At 35.1% G+C, this 18,743-nt stretch overlaps 4 protein-coding genes and 1 pseudogene across 7 annotated transcripts; 2 read left to right on the top strand and 3 right to left on the bottom strand.

The window, feature by feature from the left end:
• Nucleotides 1-669: 669 nt before the first annotated feature.
• Nucleotides 670-3,721, bottom strand: LOC18038175 (annotated as a pseudogene).
• Nucleotides 3,722-4,929: 1,208 nt separating this feature from the next.
• On the top strand, nucleotides 4,930-7,822 carry LOC18038174 (receptor-like protein kinase FERONIA). The gene has a single exon (XM_006430878.2). The coding sequence runs from the start codon at nucleotides 5,321-5,323 to the stop codon at nucleotides 7,790-7,792; it is 2,472 nt and encodes an 823-aa protein (XP_006430941.1). The 5' UTR covers nucleotides 4,930-5,320; the 3' UTR covers nucleotides 7,793-7,822.
• Nucleotides 7,621-11,353, bottom strand: LOC18039173 (PI-PLC X domain-containing protein At5g67130). 2 transcript variants are annotated; one of them, XM_006430877.2, is made up of 10 exons: nucleotides 10,877-11,353; nucleotides 10,630-10,752; nucleotides 10,336-10,473; nucleotides 10,055-10,153; nucleotides 9,626-9,929; nucleotides 8,985-9,208; nucleotides 8,787-8,873; nucleotides 8,491-8,553; nucleotides 8,124-8,202; nucleotides 7,621-7,666 (listed from the first exon to the last, which is right to left on the bottom strand). In XM_006430877.2, the coding sequence occupies exons 1-8, from the start codon at nucleotides 10,961-10,963 to the stop codon at nucleotides 8,521-8,523; spliced, it is 1,095 nt and encodes a 364-aa protein (XP_006430940.1). In that variant the 5' UTR covers nucleotides 10,964-11,353; the 3' UTR covers nucleotides 7,621-7,666; nucleotides 8,124-8,202; nucleotides 8,491-8,520. The 2 variants fall into 2 exon arrangements, with proteins under 2 accessions (XP_006430940.1, XP_024038559.1); XM_024182791.1 differs by having other exon boundaries at nucleotides 8,124-8,553.
• Nucleotides 11,354-11,736: 383 nt separating this feature from the next.
• LOC18039022 lies at nucleotides 11,737-12,535 on the bottom strand. Its single transcript, XM_006430876.2, has 3 exons — nucleotides 12,439-12,535; nucleotides 12,193-12,281; nucleotides 11,737-12,093 (listed from the first exon to the last, which is right to left on the bottom strand). The coding sequence occupies exons 1-3, from the start codon at nucleotides 12,460-12,462 to the stop codon at nucleotides 11,922-11,924; spliced, it is 285 nt and encodes a 94-aa protein (XP_006430939.1). The 5' UTR covers nucleotides 12,463-12,535; the 3' UTR covers nucleotides 11,737-11,921.
• A 1,165-nt stretch (nucleotides 12,536-13,700) lies between these two features.
• LOC18038689 (cell division control protein 2 homolog) lies at nucleotides 13,701-18,556 on the top strand. 3 transcript variants are annotated; one of them, XM_024181910.1, is made up of 9 exons: nucleotides 13,701-13,997; nucleotides 14,342-14,368; nucleotides 14,480-14,664; nucleotides 14,747-14,867; nucleotides 15,351-15,524; nucleotides 15,972-16,135; nucleotides 17,302-17,389; nucleotides 17,549-17,602; nucleotides 18,207-18,556. In XM_024181910.1, the coding sequence occupies exons 2-9, from the start codon at nucleotides 14,360-14,362 to the stop codon at nucleotides 18,294-18,296; spliced, it is 885 nt and encodes a 294-aa protein (XP_024037678.1). In that variant the 5' UTR covers nucleotides 13,701-13,997; nucleotides 14,342-14,359; the 3' UTR covers nucleotides 18,297-18,556. The 3 variants fall into 3 exon arrangements, with proteins under 3 accessions (XP_024037678.1, XP_006430933.1, XP_006430932.1); XM_006430870.2 differs by having other exon boundaries at nucleotides 13,702-13,997; nucleotides 14,324-14,368; XM_006430869.2 differs by lacking the exons at nucleotides 13,701-13,997; nucleotides 14,342-14,368 and having other exon boundaries at nucleotides 14,471-14,664.
• The last annotated feature ends 187 nt before the right edge of the window (nucleotides 18,557-18,743 follow it).

The raw sequence follows: 18,743 nt of genomic DNA, 5'->3' as shown, positions 1-18,743 counted from the left end.
CTTGCCTGAATGTTTTTTTCACATTGCTGCCAAATCCCAAATTGCTTGAATTGTTGAATATTATTTTCAAACAAAGTTAATTGATCTTGCCTAACACGTTTGGGCCACTATGCCCCAGTCCGTCAAGCCCAGCTCAATACTAATGGGCATCAAATGGGCTGACGTTGTTTTCAAGAGTAGAATGAATAGTAAGATCTAATTACCGGAATCGAAGAAACAGCGGGACTATTAGTATTAGCACCCCTGTAACATTCTTTTCAAACTCCTTTTGTGTCGAAACCTAGTGTAATTCTAAAATATCATTTTCCTATTTTTTTCAGTTTGTCTATGGTTCAAAATGAAAAAAAAAAAAAATTCATCTTTTTCCAAACAACTCCGATTACAATTTTTTTTTCTCTTTACAAATTTCTGAATTATTAAATCATATATATTTAACTCAAAAAACAATCAATATATATATAATGTGTGTGTGTGAATTAAGTAGAATTAAAAATCCACTCAAATAGCTATTTAAAAAAAAAAAAGTTCAGAATGTAAAAGTGTGTGTGAGAAAACAAAAAATGTAAAAGACTTTGATGTAGTAGTATGAATGTAAAAAATTAGAGAGAGAAATATAGTCGTATAATTAGAATTATTTTGTCCTTCAATGTAATTAGAATGTAACAGGGATTTTATAAGGATTATAAGAAGGTGCCAATGATTTAACTCTGAAGAAAATCACAAGATTAGCAAAGCTACTTAAGCTTAACCAAGGGATTTAGAGAGCTCACCGCGCAAGCATGAACATCATCACACCCACATAAAAGCCTTCCATTTAGAGTATCAACAGCTTGAAATGAACCTCGTCCTTCACTCCTCTGCATTGTACAACAAATTAGCTCAATATGTCGGAACCTGAATGTGCATTGGTTCAATTGCATTTGAATATGTATCCATATTTGAAAACGAGTTTGATTATGATATCATGTTAGAGAAATCAACTTCAAGTGTGAAGTATGCAAGTGAAAGAATTCAACATGTGTATGTAATCAAAATCAACTTAAAATATAGAATCGCCTTTTGATTGGTTAGCAAATTAAGCAAAGATCAAAGACAAAACTGAAAGAGGGAAGGGAATGTGCTCCGAATTCATTATACCTTGTAGTAATCAACAGCAACAAAGTTAGCCCACCGGTTGCCAGCAGCAGCATAGCAAGTGTGAAGCATGTTAATAAGATGCCCGGAGTTATGCACACATGCGGTTCGCTTGATAGGAAGGGACTTGAAGTAATTCACCAATACCAAAGATTTTCTCTCGTCATTGAGTGGTGATGATTCTGCTCTATTAGAGCAACTCCCGGCATGCATCCCACGATTCCCATCTATAAAAAATATCATTCATATAACAGTTGGGGAGTGCAGCAGCGATATTAACCCTAAGAAAATTTCAAGGAAAAAAATAAAAATAAATAAATGAAGTGGTTTCTTACACTTATTTTCAACCATGTAGCTCCATTGATAAGCAATTCCTTCACTTTCTTGTTTAGATTTATTTGATGTGAAAACAAGTAGCCTTTGGTTATTAGCGACCATGTCGCTAACTAAAGGCCAATCTTCGCCATTTTTGGGCATTTTTGAAACTGGGAACCAATATTTCATCAATCCGGCTTCAGCAAACACTTTTGTGAGTCCGTTTGGGGCTTGAACATAATCTTCTAAAATCAATGTCACAATTTCTGCTGGCTTTGCTGACATGAATGCTTCAATCTCCTTCAGTGTGTCAATTGCCGGTTCCTACTTGATAAATAATATTTCTCTTCATCATAACAAATACTTAATTGAATAAAATCTTGAAATCTACTAACTTTTAGTAAGAAAGAAAAAAAAAATCAACATACAAATGCGGTGTAGTCATGGCATTTTCCTCCAAATGAGTGACACAACCAGACATCTCCTTTAAAATCATAAGTATCGAGCATGAAGCCTCGAACACCATTCTACAAATTAAATAAATACATATATAAATCTTTAGATTTCAATTATTATTTTGGATTGAATTTAGTTTGAGGACTATTTTCAGAACAAATAAAAAGAAGAGAAAAAGTTTAGTAAATACTCGTACTTTTAGCTGTTGAGTAACATTATCTTCTTGATTTGTAAAGGTTAATCGAGGAACTCCTGTGTGGGATGGCGTGTGATCGATGGCAAAAGCATTGTGTGTTGTCAAGAATGCATACTTATTCAACGGCAGAGAATTATTCTATCAAAAAAGAAAAAAAATAATTAGTCCATATTAATGCATTAAATTTGATATTATGTACTTAATTTTTTCTTCAAATTGTGCATCACTATGGTAATTTGTTATTATATACTTGTTTGATTGTAAATATATTTAATTCCAAACCTCATGTTTTCAACATGAGATTTTATCATCTCAATTAAATGGCACCCACGTCTTATTATAGGGTTTAACTGTATGTGAATGTAAATAAAATAACTAGGAAAAAAAAATCTTTAAAAATATACTTAATAACCCTATTAAAGTTTGGGCGTGACTGCGATGTAGCAAATATACTATGTATTCATCCCATCTTTTCGTTACTAGTAACCAAATTATAACTTTTATCTAATGTAAAAAAAAATTAAAATCTTCATGAGGTCAGAAAAAGAAAAAAACAACTTACGTCAGTATAATTTAGTGCTGTCGTATTCCACCATTAAATTGTCAAAAACCAAACACCACTTAAACTCCATTTAAATTGATGGTCACATTCACCACTAAAGTCAAATGAACAAACACCTCCCACTAGTCCTTTTAAGCGTGCTTTTGACACGACGTTGTTTATTATTTATTGCCTTTATTGTATTAATAGTAACATTTTTATAAATTAAAAAAAAAAAAACATTTAGAAGATGAAAGCACTTCTTCTGAACACCTAAAATCCTTATTAATTAAATTTCTTTATTATCAATCGAACTAAGTGATTCCATGCCATATATATATATATATATTATATGAAACCCAAAAAGCCAACGCTATCACACAAACATATTATGACCGTTGCATTGCATGTATCACCGTTTCATAAAAAAATAATTAAAAAGAAAAAAGAAAAACCAAAACAAACAAGCAAATCGTTACATTTGTGTTGTTTGGGCTTGCGACAGAAAATTTGTGAGCTTCCTAGAAACTGCCGAATGCGTCGTGTATTTAAAATTTTTCATCATGAAATGACAAAAAATAATCAATTAAATAAAGAATTAAAAAAAATTAAAATTAAATAACTTAGTTAATTACCAGGAGCTTGAATTGGTCAGTAATAGTTGATCTTACACATCTTGAACCTGAGAATCTCTCCGGGCAAGAGAAACAGTAAAGCCCCGCCTCGCAATCGCCGTCCGAAGAGCATTGCTCAAGCAGCTATTTATATATATGTATCAACATCGAAATTAATTAAGGTTTTAGAAAATGTCCAAAAAGAAACAAGCTAATTATTTAGTGCTCAAACACAAACCTTGCGCTGTCCATTGGAGCAAGCTGAAGCTAACATTAAAAGAACTGAAACTATGAATATGATTGAAATCAAGTTTCGGGAAGGACCCATTTTTGCGGAACTAATTTCTAGATGAAGAGGATATATTTGTTGGCTCAGAAAAAAAAAGAACATTCCATTGAGTAACTTCCATGGAAGCCAAGAGCAGAAACATGGAATTATAAATGTGCACGAAATTAGGAGAGCAAGAAAATGGGGACAAGTCAAATGAAAATGTTAAATTGTATTTATACATATGTATGAGAATGGAGGGTTTTGTATGGGGATTAGCTTGAGAGTTTATGAGGGTTCATTGTATCCATCATGTACTATGATTTTTTTTTTCCTTTTTTTAATAACAAATCATATATTAATTGATCTAGAAAATGTTAAACCATGAGTCATCGTCATTAAAGATCATGAAATTTACAATTTTTAAGGACTTGAGAATTGATTCGGAATGAGTTATTAGAGTGTAGTTAGGGCATGAAAGTGATGGGTTTGACTTCAAATCTTTTTCTGTTCATGTTATTCATTAATGTTTGCTTTGCCTAAACTATCATGCAAGGAGATAATTGTTCGTCTACTTCATGTCAATAAAATTGATGGGTCGAATATCAGTATTCGAACAATAACCCTTGCCCAGTCTATGGAGCACACCCTACCGAATTAATGGGCCTGAAATGGGCTGATAATGTTTTTCAAGAATAGACGGTATATGGGTTAAACAGGGTCCACTCCAAGAGCAATCCGAGGTTTTATATTTGGGCTATCATGCGCTCCCCCCAATCAAATTTAGCATCCTAATAATGAATTAGTGTGAGAAAAATTCAATCATTAATCTGACTTCCATGACATTGTAAGAAGTTAAACCAAGTTATCCCTTAAGAAGTGAGAATCAATCAAATGAAAGAAAAAAAAAAGGATCAAAGTCTTAACCAAAATTTAGTTCATTTCAAGGTAAATCGAAAGGGAGTTGCGATAGATTTTACGTTTAATAATTTTGGAGTTTTAAACGGATTGAGGTTAGACAGCTGTATCTTAAAGGTTATAGTACTAAAGTATTTGGTAAACATTAACTGCTGTAGCTTGGAAGTTATGTTAATATGATTTTTCATTTGTACAATGGAAAATCTATTATATCTTTAACAATTTTATCAAAATTATTATTTAAAATTTACATTTACTATATATTACTAATTTTTGTTTTATAGTTACATTTTTTTTCCACAGTAATTATAACTTAAAAGTTATAGTACCTCAATTCCAAATGCACCCTAAGTGGATGTGAATATTACTGTTGAGACGTCGTGCCAACAAATAATAACTGAAATTGACATAAAATTTATGTAAGAAGAGCATAATGAAAATTAAATTTGATTCACATTGTTGGAGAGAAAATTGTTTGTGGGTTAGCATCAGTAATTGCTGCTCAAGACGAAGACTCACAAGTGTTCATGCCCCAATTTTACACTAAACTTAATTAAGACGGCGCCCCGAAATTACTGTTTCGTATATTATACTTACAGGCGCTTGATTCACATGATCGGAAAGAATTTGGTTCACATGTTTGGTGAGAAAATTGTTCATGAGTTAGCATCAGTGTTTGCTGCCGAAGACGAAGACTCACAAGTCTTAATGCCCCAGTCTTTCTGCAAAGCTTAAATGCTGCCCCAACTTTGTGTTCATAAACGGTTACATCCGAGTGTTAAGAGTCCGACAATACTCTTTCATTTATCTATGTATATATATGTATATGTACTTACAGGCACTTGATGTGAAGAAGCTGTGAGTTATCACAATAAGCAATGGAGAATCATATGAAATTTCTATCAGTAATTGCCGCACTCTACTTCTGCCACCTGATCATCTTCTTTTGCATCCTTGCGGCCGCAGGTGACTCACCGTCCCCTTATTACACCCCAACAATAACCTTCGTTGCTTGTGGCTGGTTGGGCAACATCAGCGCCCATGGCCAGACCTGGGTGGGAGATGTCAGCTCTCAGTACTCCCCCTTGGGACAACAACAATCAACAATCTCCACCAAGCCTCGGGAACCCCCATATTCAGCCTCTCGGCTTTCTCATTCCCAATTCACTTACATATTCAATGTCACACCCGGTCAGAAATTCATCCGCCTCCATTTCTATTCAACTTCGTATTCAGGCTTTAACATCTCTAGTGCTTTCTTCTCTGTCAAAGCCAATTCTTTTACGCTTGTTAACAACTTTAGTGCTTCATTCGCGCCTGATGATACTTTTTTCAAAGAATTCTGCATCAACGTCCCAGAAGATCAGAGGTCACTGAGTATAACCTTCACTCCAAGTCCAGATTACCAAGATTCATATGCCTTTATCAACGGAATTGAATTAGTTTCCATGCCTCTCAATCTGTATTACACGGCGGCTGACGATCAAAGGTTCGAATTTGTTGGCGAGGGGAGCCAATTCAGTATCCTAAACAGCAATGCTCTTGAGACTTTATATCGAATGAATGTCGGTGGGAGCTTTATCTCGCCGCAGATGGACACCGGCATGTATCGGACGTGGATTGCGGACGACGGCTACGTGACAGACGCCAGACCAAGCGCTCTTCCAGTTAACACTACTATTGTTCTTCGTTTCAGCAGGATACTCAATTTCTCTGCTCCACTTGCAGTTTACAGAACCGCCAGGACAATGGGACTAGACAAGAACATAAACGAGCATTATAATCTCACTTGGGAGTTTCAGGTTGATTCTGGGTTCATATATTTTGTCAGACTTCATTTCTGCGAGTTTCAGTCGGAGGTGACTGAAGAGAGTGATAGAGTTTTCAAGATCTACCTAGCGAATCTAACTGCTGAAGATGTTGCAGACGTAATAGCTTGGAGTGGTGGGAATGGTGTTCCAGAATACAGAGATTACGCAGTGGCGATAGGATCAAAATCAGACGTAAAGAAGCAGAACCTGTCTATTGCACTGCACCCTGCTCCCCGATGGAGGACCAAGTATTCTGATTCTATCTTAAATGGGATTGAAATTTTTAAAGTGGACAACAACGGAAGTCTCGCCGGACCTAATCCTTACCCTACAGTCAGCCAAGCATCATCGTTTGGGACGCGGAGCCCGCAGCAATCAACAAAAGCAAAGAACAATCGTCCACGTATGCTTGGCATCGTTGGCGTTGTTGCTTTAGGCTTAGTTGTGCTCTTCATTGTGTTTCTGTTAATATCAAGGCGAGCAGTAATGAAAGAAGCTAAGTCCCGCGGCCCTGCCTCATCTCTACCGTCTGATCTTTGTACCCAGTTTTCAATTTCTGAAATCAAAGAGGCTACAAAAGACTTCAACAACCTTCTCCTTATTGGTCGTGGAGGATTTGGAAATGTGTACAAAGGATTCCTCAATGGCGACTCCACTCCCGTTGCCATCAAACGGCTGAATCCAGGATCACAACAGGGCGCTCTGGAATTCCAGACTGAGATCGGAATGCTCTCCCAGCTCAGGTATCTTCATTTGGTCTCTCTCATTGGTTACTGCAATGATGATGGCCAAATGATCCTCGTATACGATTACATGGCCCGTGGGACTCTACGCGATCATCTTTACAACAGCGATAATCCTCCTCTTCCATGGGATCGACGGCTCAAAATTTGCATTGGTGCAGCTCGCGCGTTGCATTATCTGCATACCGGTGCGAGCAAAGTTATCATTCATCGTGATGTGAAGACAACGAATATACTCTTGGACGAGGAATGGGTGGCTAAGGTTTCTGATTTCGGACTGTCCAAATTCGGACCCAATTTTTCCAAAACTCATGTAAGCACACAGGTGAAGGGAAGTATCGGATACTTGGATCCTGAATACTATCGCCTTCAGCTGCTTACAGAGAAATCAGATGTGTACTCATTTGGTGTTGTGCTGTTGGAAGTACTGTGTGCTCGGCCCCCTATTCTCCGGACAGGAGACAAGAAGCAGGTGAATTTAGCTGTTTGGGCGACAGAATGTTATCGGAATGGAAAAATTGGTGATATCATTGATCCGTTTTTAAAGGGTAATGCACCGCCTGTGTGCTTGAACCAGTTCGCTGAGGTTGCAATGAGCTGCGTGAATGATGATCGAATCAGACGGCCATCAATGAGCGATGTGGTTTGGGGTCTTGAGTTTGTATTTCAGCTGCTGCGGGAAAGTTCAGAGAAGAATGAAAAGCTTGGTGAGATTGAACATAAAACTGTAAGGTATGATAGCGCATCCTTGACTCGAGATGTGTTCTCTGATATTGTGAATCCTCAAGGAAGATAAAAGGGGATGGTTGATGTTACAAGTTTTCGTAATTACCGGTGTTTTGCATTATAAATAAATTGATAGAATTCTGTTTGTAATTGTATTAAAAATAAATAAACAAAAATCATTTGCTTTTGGTTGGCAATTTAGCTCAGGATTTGCAGCAGCATACATACTAGCAACAATACCCCTTTTCATAATTCCTCTGCTTGTTAATTTATCATTGGAACAACTTAGATTAATGAGAAAATTAATTAAGTAACATTTATTTGACATAAAATCAACAACAATCAACAAAGGATCTTGCATTTTGGGTTCAAATATCTGTACAATTGAAACAAAAGTATACCTTTAATTGGAAGCCATGGCTCTCCTCTAGTTTTGCTGTGATACAGGATTCAAGTATGCCAAACAAAACAGCAAGCAATCTGCAGAGAGAGGGAGAAATCCGAGAGGATTTTTATAATGAGTTATTCACACAAGGTTACACTTGTCACAAAAATTTCTGTATAGCTACATTGGCATTTGCTTTCTCAAAAGCCAGCTGCCGGTTAAAATCAAACTCAACCTTTTCTTTTTCATTTCTAGTTTGTAGCTCCATCAATCTTTTGTACAGATCTCGAAATATCAAATTGGTGACAACTTATTATTTGTAAAAGTACGGTAACTTGAACTTGTACTTAAGAATTCGATGTTGCTTTTGCGGAAACTTTAACCTGAATTTTGCTCATTCATTGTCCTCATTCTTATGAAGTGCAGGCTCCGGCGGTTGATCCAGGCTGAAGCAAGCACAAAATACAGTCTCAGAAAATAGCACAAATTGAAGATCAAATTGCTTTACATGCTATATTGTTATTTGAAATATATATATATATATATATATATATATATATATATATCAATTTATGGCCGATAACAAATCCATGTAAGGGTCATCAGGCTTAGCATACCGAATTAATGGACCCAAAATGGGCTGAGTATAAAAAATAAAAGAAACAATTAAAAAGCTCACCGCACAAGCATGAAGATCATCACATCCACACAACAGCTTCCCATTTAGAGTATCAACAGCTTGAAATGAGCCTCCTCCTTCACTTCTCTGCATAATAAAGCAAGCAATTAGTTTAAACTTTTGATTAGCAAGTTAAGCATAGATATAACAAAGGGGAAAATATAAATTAGGGGAAGGGAACAAATTCCTATTCGTTACCTTGTAGTAATCAACAGCAACAAAGTTAGCCCACCGGCTGCCAGCAGCACCATGGCAAGTGTCAAGCATGTTAATAAGATCTCCTGAGTTATGCACACATGTGGTCTGCTTGATAGGAAAAGACTCGAAATAATTCACCAATACCAAAGATTTACTCTTGTCATTGAGTGGTGGTGATTCTGCCCTGTTAGGGCAACTCCCAGCATGCATTCCACCATTTCCATCTATAAGATCATCATTCAAAATTAAAAGGAGAAAAAGATGTTCAATTATAGTGCCAGTTTACTAGTCTGACACAATTAAGCACACATCACATTTTGGTCAGTTTGCCATAGTTTGACTCTGATATTACTTGTTTAAACCATCAAAATATTCAGAATTCAAAATGCATTTTCAATCAATTCTCAAAATGCTACAAAATTTATCAAAATCTTTCTTTATTTAATGAAATCTGTTAGACCTTCTTGAGCTTCATGAGAAACCTCAAAACAGAGTTTGAGAAGGGCTTCAATTTTGGATGAACTTTAAAGTTATCAGGGATTTCTTGATTTTCGGAAAAAAGCATAAGGGAGTGCAATGACATTAAACACTGTAAATTCATCATAATATAAAATTAGTTTAATAGATCCTATTATTCTTACACTGATTTTCAACCATGTAGCTCCACTGGTAAGCAATTCCTTCACTTGTTTCCTTAGATTTATTTGACGTGAAAACAAGTAGCCTTTGGTTATTAGCAACCATGTCACTAACTAGAGGCCAGTCTTCACCATTTTTGGGCATTTTTGAAACTGGGTACCAATATTTCATCAATCCAGCATCATTGAAAACTTTTGTCAATCCATTTGGGGCTTGAACATAATCTTCTAAAATCAATGTCACAATTTCTGCTGGATTTGCTGACATAAAGGCTTCAATGTCCTTTAATGTGTCTATTGCTGGTTCCTACTAGATAAATAATATTTGTTTTTATAGTTATAACATTCAAAATGAAGCATTGCAGAAAATGAAATTCTGAAACTTAAAGAGAATAAGTTATAGGGGAAAAAAAGAGGGAAAAAAAAACATACAAATGCAGTAACGTCATAGCATTTTCCCCCAAATGAGTGACACAACCACACATCTCCTTTGAAATCATATGTATCAAGCATGAATCCTCGAACTCCATTCTTCAAAATTAAAAAATATCCATCAGTTTTTTGATTAATTATTTTTCAAAGTTCAATTGTTATTTTGGGTTGCATTTAATTTAAGTTGAGTAATATTTTGAATTGAACAAAGCTTATTTAAAACGCCAGAATCAGTAGTAAGAAACTGGAAACAAACTTTTAAAAGATCATAACAATCATACACTTAGCTGTTGAGCTACAGTGTCTTCTTGATTTGTGGCTGCGACTCGAGGAACGCCTGTGTGAGATGGCTCATTCTCATTGGCAAATGCATTGTGTGTTGCCAAGAATGCATACTTATTCAATGGTAGAGAATTATTCTATTAAAAAACCACCAAAAAAAAAAATATTAGTGGTCTTGGACAGAACTAAAACTTTCAACAATAAATTAATTACACAATCAACAAGAATCAATCTAATCAGGAAAAAATGTAAACAAAGAATAAATAAGGAAACAGAATTGAATTACTACCAACCAGAAGCTTGAATTGGTTAGTAACAGTTGATCTTGCACATCTTGAACCTGAGAATCCTTGTGGACAAGAGAAACAGTATAGTCCTGCCTCGCAATCTCCGTCCGATGAGCATGGCTCACGTAGCTATACATTAGCATTGGAAATTAATTAACCCAGTAGGTACACATCAGCACTGCAAAATGTATAAGAGAAATTATAAAAAAATAAAAATAAATAAATTTAAGGATCACAAGACGTGCACACAAACCCTGCACTGTCCATTGGAGCAAGCTGCGTTTACTGTGAGAAGAACTGAAACTATGACGCTCAAAATCAAATTTTGAGAAGGACCCATTTTGAAAAGTGCTAGAAGATTAAGAGGGCTTGTTTTAAAAATAGGATTGGAAGTGGCTAGATCATCGATGTTTACTGGCTGAGAAAACTAAAGAATACTCCATTCATCTTCGATGAGAAACCAAGAGAAGGAATTTATAAATGTGTGTATGAAAGCAACAAAATGGGAACAAGACGGAAAAAGAAAAGACAAAAAGAAAAAAGAAAAAGAGATTAATGTGGGAAGGTTGGATTGAATTGGGTTGAATTTGAGGGTTCATTGTGCATTATGCACTCTCTCTTTAAAACATATGATACAAAATGACAAATCATGAGTTTAATTATCACCATTATAGACGGTTGCAAAAGATCAGAAAAGAATTGATTTTGTGCGGTTAGGCAGTGTTGTTGCATGAAATTAATTGAGTTGATGGTTTGATGACTTCAAATTTTGTGCGTGTGTTATGAGGCAATGCTTGTGTTGACTACGGGGAGTCAGTTGTCCAGCAACCTCTTCTTGACTTTTATTCTGTTTCCTTTTTCTTTTTGTCATTATTATTTTTTTAATCTAATGCTTTAGCCTTTAGGATTAAAATAATTCGCTTATTATTTGTTTGATAATCCGCGTTGCAAAGCGTATTGTGTATTTTCAAAGTAGATGAACAAATTAAACTTTTTATGAATTATCTTGATATTTAATTAATAGTAAATCTTGAATAAATTAAGATTCTTTTCTAATATAATCTCTTCTAAATTTTTAAAGATCTCCTATTTTATATCAAATAGTTTATAAAAAAAAAAATAACATTGAAGGTCTTAGTTACAACTAAATTACGACTATCAAAAGAAAAATTCATTAAAGAAAGGAAAAAAAATTTTATGTAGAAAAACATAAATAAAAGTTGACAAACTGTGTAAAATAATAAAAATAATTAATATACATAGTTTCCCATGTCTCTTGTATGATAAATTGACTGTTGTTAATTCTTGGGTGGTTGAAAATGATCTTTATCTTGGGAGAAGAAGCGGTTAATGGCGGGCATGACTTGGGGAGGGCGAGTACGAAGGAACCTGCGAAGTCCATGCTCTGCATATTTCTCTCCTTCCTCTTCGTTTTCAAGCACTCCCATGCTCCTACGCCCCTTGTTTATTCTGCATCAATCATTTAACATTAATTTCGATCGAAGCACAAGGCACATGAATTCTCCGTCACCTTTGTCAAGTTTATAAAAGCGTTAAATCAAAAGGTACCTGACATCAGGATTTAGCAGCACGTTTCTAGTAAGCTGGAAGACGCACATGCTAGCCACAAACGTCATGGCAGCCATTAATGGATAAACCTGGTTAAAAAAGGAAAAATCAATGCATGAGATATGTATACAAATTAATTAAATAATTAATAATCCTTCGAAATATACATATATATATATATATATATATCTAATAGAAATGAAGATATATATTCATTCATATTTCATGCTTCATGCGTGTATGTACCTCTGGCCTCATCCCACGCCCCATTTCCAACTTTTCTTCTTTTTCAGACTTTGATCAGTTTAGGACGACGTACTCCAGGTATATGCAAATAGTTCAATGCAATTTATATATGTTTCAGTGCTCTTGTATGTGTCCCTATATATAGTGTTGCGAAATTGGAACAGTCAAGATTCTGCTCGTCAGCAATGATAAGGACCAGATTGAATTGCCGAATTGGTAAGGTTTTAAGGTTTGTTTCAGTGGGCTGCATTCAAGCTTTAAATTTTTGACTTCACTCAAAACCAGGGGCTTAGCCTCTTGTTTCTTTTTCCTTCCTTAACTTGGTAACTTTCGAAATGACCCAAATAGTTGACAATTTGTGCTTTTATTATTCACTTGGAAGGTTCCCATTCTCTCCTAGTACTCATCCAACAAGCCTGTTTTTTTATCTGGAGACGACAATGAAATTTCTGTTTCAAAAAAAAAAAAAAAAACTCTTTGGTGGATCATTAGGCTTATCTCCTTTCTGATTTCATTTGCAAACTATAACTTGCCTGCCATATTATCACAAAGGGCCTTAAATTAAAGACAAGTGTATTATTAATTTATTATTAACCTTTGTTTTCTTCAACGTGGACTGTTGAATTAGTAAAAATATCATCAATCATCAAGCTTCACTCTTTGTCTTTTATTTCACTTTCTTGATTTTAAATCAAAATCTTCATAACGCAGCTTAATTAACGCGGGTGCCATGCGTCTCGTTGAGGTGATTCAATTGTTTACGTTAGAAAAAAAAAATGGCTGCTTACATAAATAGAAAAGAGATTAAATTAATATTTAAAAAAATTAAAACTTTAGTTATATGGTTAAAATAATATATTAGAGCCAAGATTCTATTTCCAAACCCTATGTCTTTACTTCACCTTGATTAATTTTTGTTCACTCAACCTATTTTTAAGTCTCTTTTTACAATTAAGTAAGTCCTTCTCAATATATATGATTTTAAAATTACGAAGTACGAACGATCCTTCGCTAAATTCGAGTAGGAAACAGATCATAGATGGTTCCTGGTCTGGGCCTATTTGATATAATCGACAAAAAATTTAATTCGAAGTCCCTGTTATAAATTATAGGGACTATTCTGAAAATCTTCGCAAATTTTGCAGAGAACCGAATGTTCGGTCTGGTCCACATACTTAGTCAGGCCAAGTTGAACCCGTACCTAAGCCGCTCAAAAGCCGTATGACAACAGGTGGCATAAAACAACTGCATGCTGTGATTTCTTTTCATGAACCTGCCCGTACGAAACCCACGAGTATAAATCTGTAAAAATATCCAAAACCTACCACTCTACTCTGTTCTCACTAAAACTCACTTCTTTCACCGCCGCCGCTGCCTCCAATCACCTCACTCTTACTCCGGCGATCTCCCCCGTCGGCTTGGATCGTCCTCGCGTCTGTTACTGTATTATGCATTTGTATTTTTCTCTTTCGTAAGCGGTTAATTTTTTCTTCATAACACACTGCCGCCACCTACGCCGTCGATTCGTGCCGTTCTTGTCGCCGTCCGTCGGTAGCAAGGTTTCTTTCGATCGTCTAATGCAATTTATTTATTTTTTTCATTTTACAAAATTTTCTCCTTCGTTCGAACTGCCTTCGACAAATGATCCATTATTAATAAATTGAATGGTAGAATTTACAACCGTTTCATGAGATTCATGTGTTTTAATCCTCACATTGCTTATATCTGACCACAAGGATGCGCAGAATTTAGCTATTTATAGTATAGAATTTTTATTTATTTATCAGTAATATTTATTTGTTTCATTTTTGTGAATTCGGATACTACATTAGTAAGAAATGTGGCTGTGTTTTACTGTAAACTTTTACTTAATCTTGGCTTTTAGGACGCCTCGTTCGTGTAGCTGTTACATTAAGACTGAATGGACCAGGTAGGTGACCAAATTTATAATAAATTTACAATGTTTTAGCTCATAACTGCTTTCCATTTTTTACTATAAATGTTATTATTGAAGTGGTTCTGATGTCTGTGAATGCGCCAGTATGAAAAGGTTGAGAAGATTGGTGAAGGAACCTATGGAGTAGTTTACAAGGCCCGTAATTGTGTCACGAATGAGACAATAGCATTGAAGAAGATCCGCCTTGAGCAGGAAGATGAAGGTGTGCCTAGCACCGCAATTAGAGAAATTTCCCTCTTGAAAGAAATGCAGCATGGGAACATTGTTAGGTATATACATTTCACTCGTAGTAGATGGATTCTTATGTGTCATTATGTATTCTATCTTGTTTGATGGACGTTTGGATATCAGGTTGCAAGATGTAGTGCATAGCGAGAAGAAACTTTATCTGGTTTTCGAGTATTTGGACTTGGATTTGAAGAAGCACATGGATTCTTGCCCAGATTTTGCTAATGATCCTCGTCTGATAAAAGTGAGTTTGAGATATATAGTTACATTTCATAAATTGAGGTTTATATTTTGCTCTTTAGATTCCTGTATGCAATGTGGTTAGAGACTAGCTAGTATTTTCTTACCTTGGGAAATTACTTTCTCCAAAGGCATTTTAATTGGTCATAGTGTTGATGATCTGTCATAGCGCTTCAAATTTAAATTCATACTTTGAGGTTCAAAATTAGTCAGGAATTCACCCCACTAAAATGCGCATGTTTATTTTTTTGGTTTAATGATTCCTTTTTGGCTTGTCAAGCAGAGATGCATTGCTGTAGGATTGCATGTTTGGTGATCCTCATATAATCTTTTGATCCATTTGCAATTATTGTTTGATTACTGCAGTTAGTTTACCTGATTGAGTACCTGGCTCAAAATGATGAAACTTTTTTTTTTCTTTTTATAGCAATCAAGATGGAGAGAATGATACTACTTACAGTCATATTGCTTGTTTCTTGTCTTGCAGACATTCCTTTATCAAATTCTACGTGGCATTGCCTACTGCCATTCTCACCGGGTTCTTCATCGAGATTTGAAACCACAAAATTTGCTAATAGATCGTCGTACGAATGCACTAAAGCTTGCAGATTTTGGACTGGCCAGGGCTTTTGGTATTCCTGTTAGGACATTTACACATGAGGTACTAAAGATGACTGCATTTAAGTTTCTGAACAATAATGTTTTATTATTGTATCAAAGAAAACATAGCGGTGTACTAGGGATGCAGAACTTCTATTTCTACAATTTTGGTTGGCCATACGAGTGAGACTAGTCTGATTTTATACGAGGGAGAGTGTGTGCTCATCTTTGTATCTACTAGGATTTACCTTTGTTTGAGCTTTTTTTTTTTTGGGCGGGTGGAGGCTGCTGGTATGCCCTAAATATTGTAAACTCTTTTTCTTTCTTTTTAGCATTGGGGTAGTACTGGTATCTCAATATACTTTAGCTTCTTAAGGTATCGTGTACTGGCTGGTTCATTGATACTGCAGTTTCTCAAGGTTATTATGTATCGGCTACTTCAGTGATTAAAATTTTCTGTTGATACAATGGCCTTGCTGCGTTTATACTCAATATCAGTTCTCTCTAGGTGGTGACATTGTGGTACAGAGCACCTGAAATATTACTAGGATCTCGCCATTACTCTACTCCAGTTGATGTGTGGTCGGTGGGATGTATATTTGCTGAGATGGTGAACCAGCGGCCATTGTTTCCAGGAGACTCTGAGATTGATGAGTTATTCAAGATCTTCAGGTTTATTGTTTCCTAAACTTGATTAGATTCATTCAGTCATTATATTAGAATATGATATGTTCGTACCATATTTCTAGAGTGATTCAAGATCTTCAGGTTTATTGTTTCCCAAACTTGATTAGATTCATTCAGTAATTATATTAGAATATGATATGTTCGTACCATATTTCTAGAGTGATCTCTTCTCTCTTTGTATATCCTGAATTACACTCTGAATCAGCTATGCTGAGGGGAGAAAATAAAGTCATGATACATTGAATGTTGAGAAGTTGGTTTTTAATGAAAGATGGAAGTTGACATCTGATTATTCATCCCTCGTATGTGCAATGAATTGTTTTGCTTAGATGAGCTAGTATGTTGAAATGGAATGAATGTATGATTACAAGATTCCTAGATCTAAGTTTGGATTGAAACTTATTTTCTGACTGTTTTTGGAAAGATGATAAATATGTTAAATATTATTGTTCCTCCAAAATCATAGTGTGTTGAAATAAAACGATTATATGGTTAAGTTATCTCGGACTTCTTTTCCAAGATTCCTAGATTGTGTGGTTAAGGTACCTCAGGCTTGTTTTCCCAGATTCATAGATCTAGGTTTGGATGGAAACTTGTTTTCTGACTATGATATTGGAAATATGATTTGTATGTTAACTATTATTGTTCCTCTGGTTTAGTTTGTACCTGATATAGTTTATCTGAGTGATCAGTGACTTCTCCTTCATGTGATTTCTGTTGGTCATGTACCTTTTCTTTTCTTTCTCTTGTAAATATAGTCTTGAATAATTTTGAGAACGTATAAATAACATGAGATATTCAGCAAAATGGAGGGAATAATTGCTATTTTGTAAATTTATGGCTTGGCTTAGGATTTGAAAATTTTTATCCATTTTAATGTGAGGCCAGTTGAGAATACTATGTTTTGGTTGTCCCATAAAAGTTATTGACTCTGTTTATTCACTAGTGTTGTTAAGTAAGTTTTGCAAATTTTTTTCTTAAATTACCTTTCAATAATGGTCAATTTTGCCTAAGAAAAGAAGAAGAATTGAAGAAATGATGTGGAACAGAATGGATCTCCTTGGTGCATCTTCATTGTTTTTGTATCTTTCTTTATATTCTTTATTCTCTCTATTTGGTTCTGGCTCACTCTTTCCCCACCCTCTATGAAGAGTCTTGGGAACACCTAATGAGGACACATGGCCTGGAGTGACTTCATTGCCTGACTTTAAATCTGCCTTTCCTAAATGGCCTTCTAAGGTAATGGGATTTAGTTATGACGTCATGTTTGTTGTATGCAGTGATGTAATTATGTTGAAGAGAAAGAAAAGAGAGAATATACTATTATAAAGTTTTCTTAGTGCACATGTTATTTGCAGGACTATTATAAAGTTTTCTTAGTGCACATGTTATTTGCAGGAGTTGGGGACTGTTGTTCGAAATCTTGAGCCAGCTGGCATTGATCTCCTTTCTGTAAGTTCAAGATTTGAGATGATGCTAACTGCATCTGTTCCTCCCTGTTTGCAGCTCAATAATACCTAGTATTGTATACATAAAACGAGTTTTCTATGAATCTTTCTACTCAATTGGGGCTTTTTATTTTGTAATATGATGTCCCTTTAGTGTGAGCTCAGTGAGTTGTCAGCCAAATGGCTCCAATTTAATTTTTATTTACTTATTTATTTTTTATTTTCAAATGACATCCAGTGTTTAGAAGTTTTTAAACTCTCTCTTTGGCAATATGTGCCTGAAAGCAAAGTCCTAAATTAGATCCTTCCTACATCATTGCCTTTTTAATTTTTTAGCCCTTCTGAGGATTGTGGTAATTGGATGATGACCCAAGGCCATTGTCATAGGGCTTTAATTTCATAGATTTCAGGATTAAAAAAAAATTGTTTTTAGGAAATTTTAAGGCTTTTATTTCTTACATTTTAGGATTTCTTTCAATTCTTTTACTAATATCTATACCTTGAACATAAAGTGATTCCAAAGCTGAGTATTGTGTACTGTGAAATTACAATTTGCACTGATGTTTTCTATTTGAGATACTTATGCCCTTTGTATATCATTTTTCCAGAAAATGCTCTGCATGGATCCAAGCAGAAGAATTACTGCCAGAAGTGCTCTAGAACATGAATACTTCAGGGACGTCGAATTTGTACCCTAATATCTGTTGTATATGCTATTAGAGTGTTGACATTATTGTGAAGCCTTCGGTTTTGATTGTTTGCGAAATTTGCCGACTGTCTTTACTTGCAGTTTTACTGAAAAGTCTTACTACATGGAATGGCTTTTTACAGTCATCTCTGGATTTGCCTAGTTTGTAATCGTGTATTCGCGGCTTTCTTGATCTTGTGGATAAATGTTTGTGCCAGTTTTTCTTTTAATATTTGATATGTAATACACCAAATTGAATTTGTTGTTCGATTTCTCAAATTTGCTTGCTGAAAAAGCATGTGAAAAGAACAAATGCTGTATGGACTCTTAGATTAGCCTTAATGAAATGGTAAGTTACTGAATATATTGTATGAAATGAATGATAATAATTGCTTGATTGCACGGCATCAAAGCGGAAACCACTGATAATATTGCCAAAAGATTTTTTTTCCTTTTC

This window comes from Citrus clementina, unplaced genomic scaffold (genome assembly GCF_000493195.1).
Source record: "Citrus clementina cultivar Clemenules unplaced genomic scaffold, Citrus_clementina_v1.0 scaffold_6, whole genome shotgun sequence".
In the NCBI taxonomy this organism is placed as follows: domain Eukaryota; kingdom Viridiplantae; phylum Streptophyta; class Magnoliopsida; order Sapindales; family Rutaceae; genus Citrus; species Citrus x clementina.
Note: the sequence above shows the minus strand (reverse complement) of the source record. Positions and strands in the feature narration are given on the sequence as shown.

What these genes read in the sequence shown, in the direction of transcription:
- LOC18038174 (XM_006430878.2), top strand. Translation starts at nt 5,321, where the DNA reads ATGGAGAATCATATGAAATTTCTATCAGTAATTGCCGCACTCTACTTC.
- LOC18039173 (XM_024182791.1), bottom strand. Translation starts at nt 10,963, where the DNA reads ATGGGTCCTTCTCAAAATTTGATTTTGAGCGTCATAGTTTCAGTTCTT. An exon ending in CTACATGGTTGAAAATCAGT is followed by an intron (nt 9,209 to 9,625) that starts GTAAGAATAATA and finishes ATGATCTTATAG; the next exon opens with ATGGAAATGGTGGAATGCAT. An exon ending in TTGCTGTTGATTACTACAAG is followed by an intron (nt 8,874 to 8,984) that starts GTAACGAATAGG and finishes TTTATTATGCAG; the next exon opens with AGAAGTGAAGGAGGAGGCTC.
- LOC18039022 (XM_006430876.2), bottom strand. Translation starts at nt 12,462, where the DNA reads ATGGGGCGTGGGATGAGGCCAGAG. An exon ending in GGCGTGGGATGAGGCCAGAG is followed by an intron (nt 12,282 to 12,438) that starts GTACATACACGC and finishes TTTTTTAACCAG; the next exon opens with GTTTATCCATTAATGGCTGC. An exon ending in CTGCTAAATCCTGATGTCAG is followed by an intron (nt 12,094 to 12,192) that starts GTACCTTTTGAT and finishes TGATTGATGCAG; the next exon opens with AATAAACAAGGGGCGTAGGA.
- LOC18038689 (XM_024181910.1), top strand. An exon ending in CAGCATGGGAACATTGTTAG is followed by an intron (nt 14,665 to 14,746) that starts GTATATACATTT and finishes TTTGGATATCAG; the next exon opens with GTTGCAAGATGTAGTGCATA. An exon ending in CTGGCATTGATCTCCTTTCT is followed by an intron (nt 17,603 to 18,206) that starts GTAAGTTCAAGA and finishes TCATTTTTCCAG; the next exon opens with AAAATGCTCTGCATGGATCC.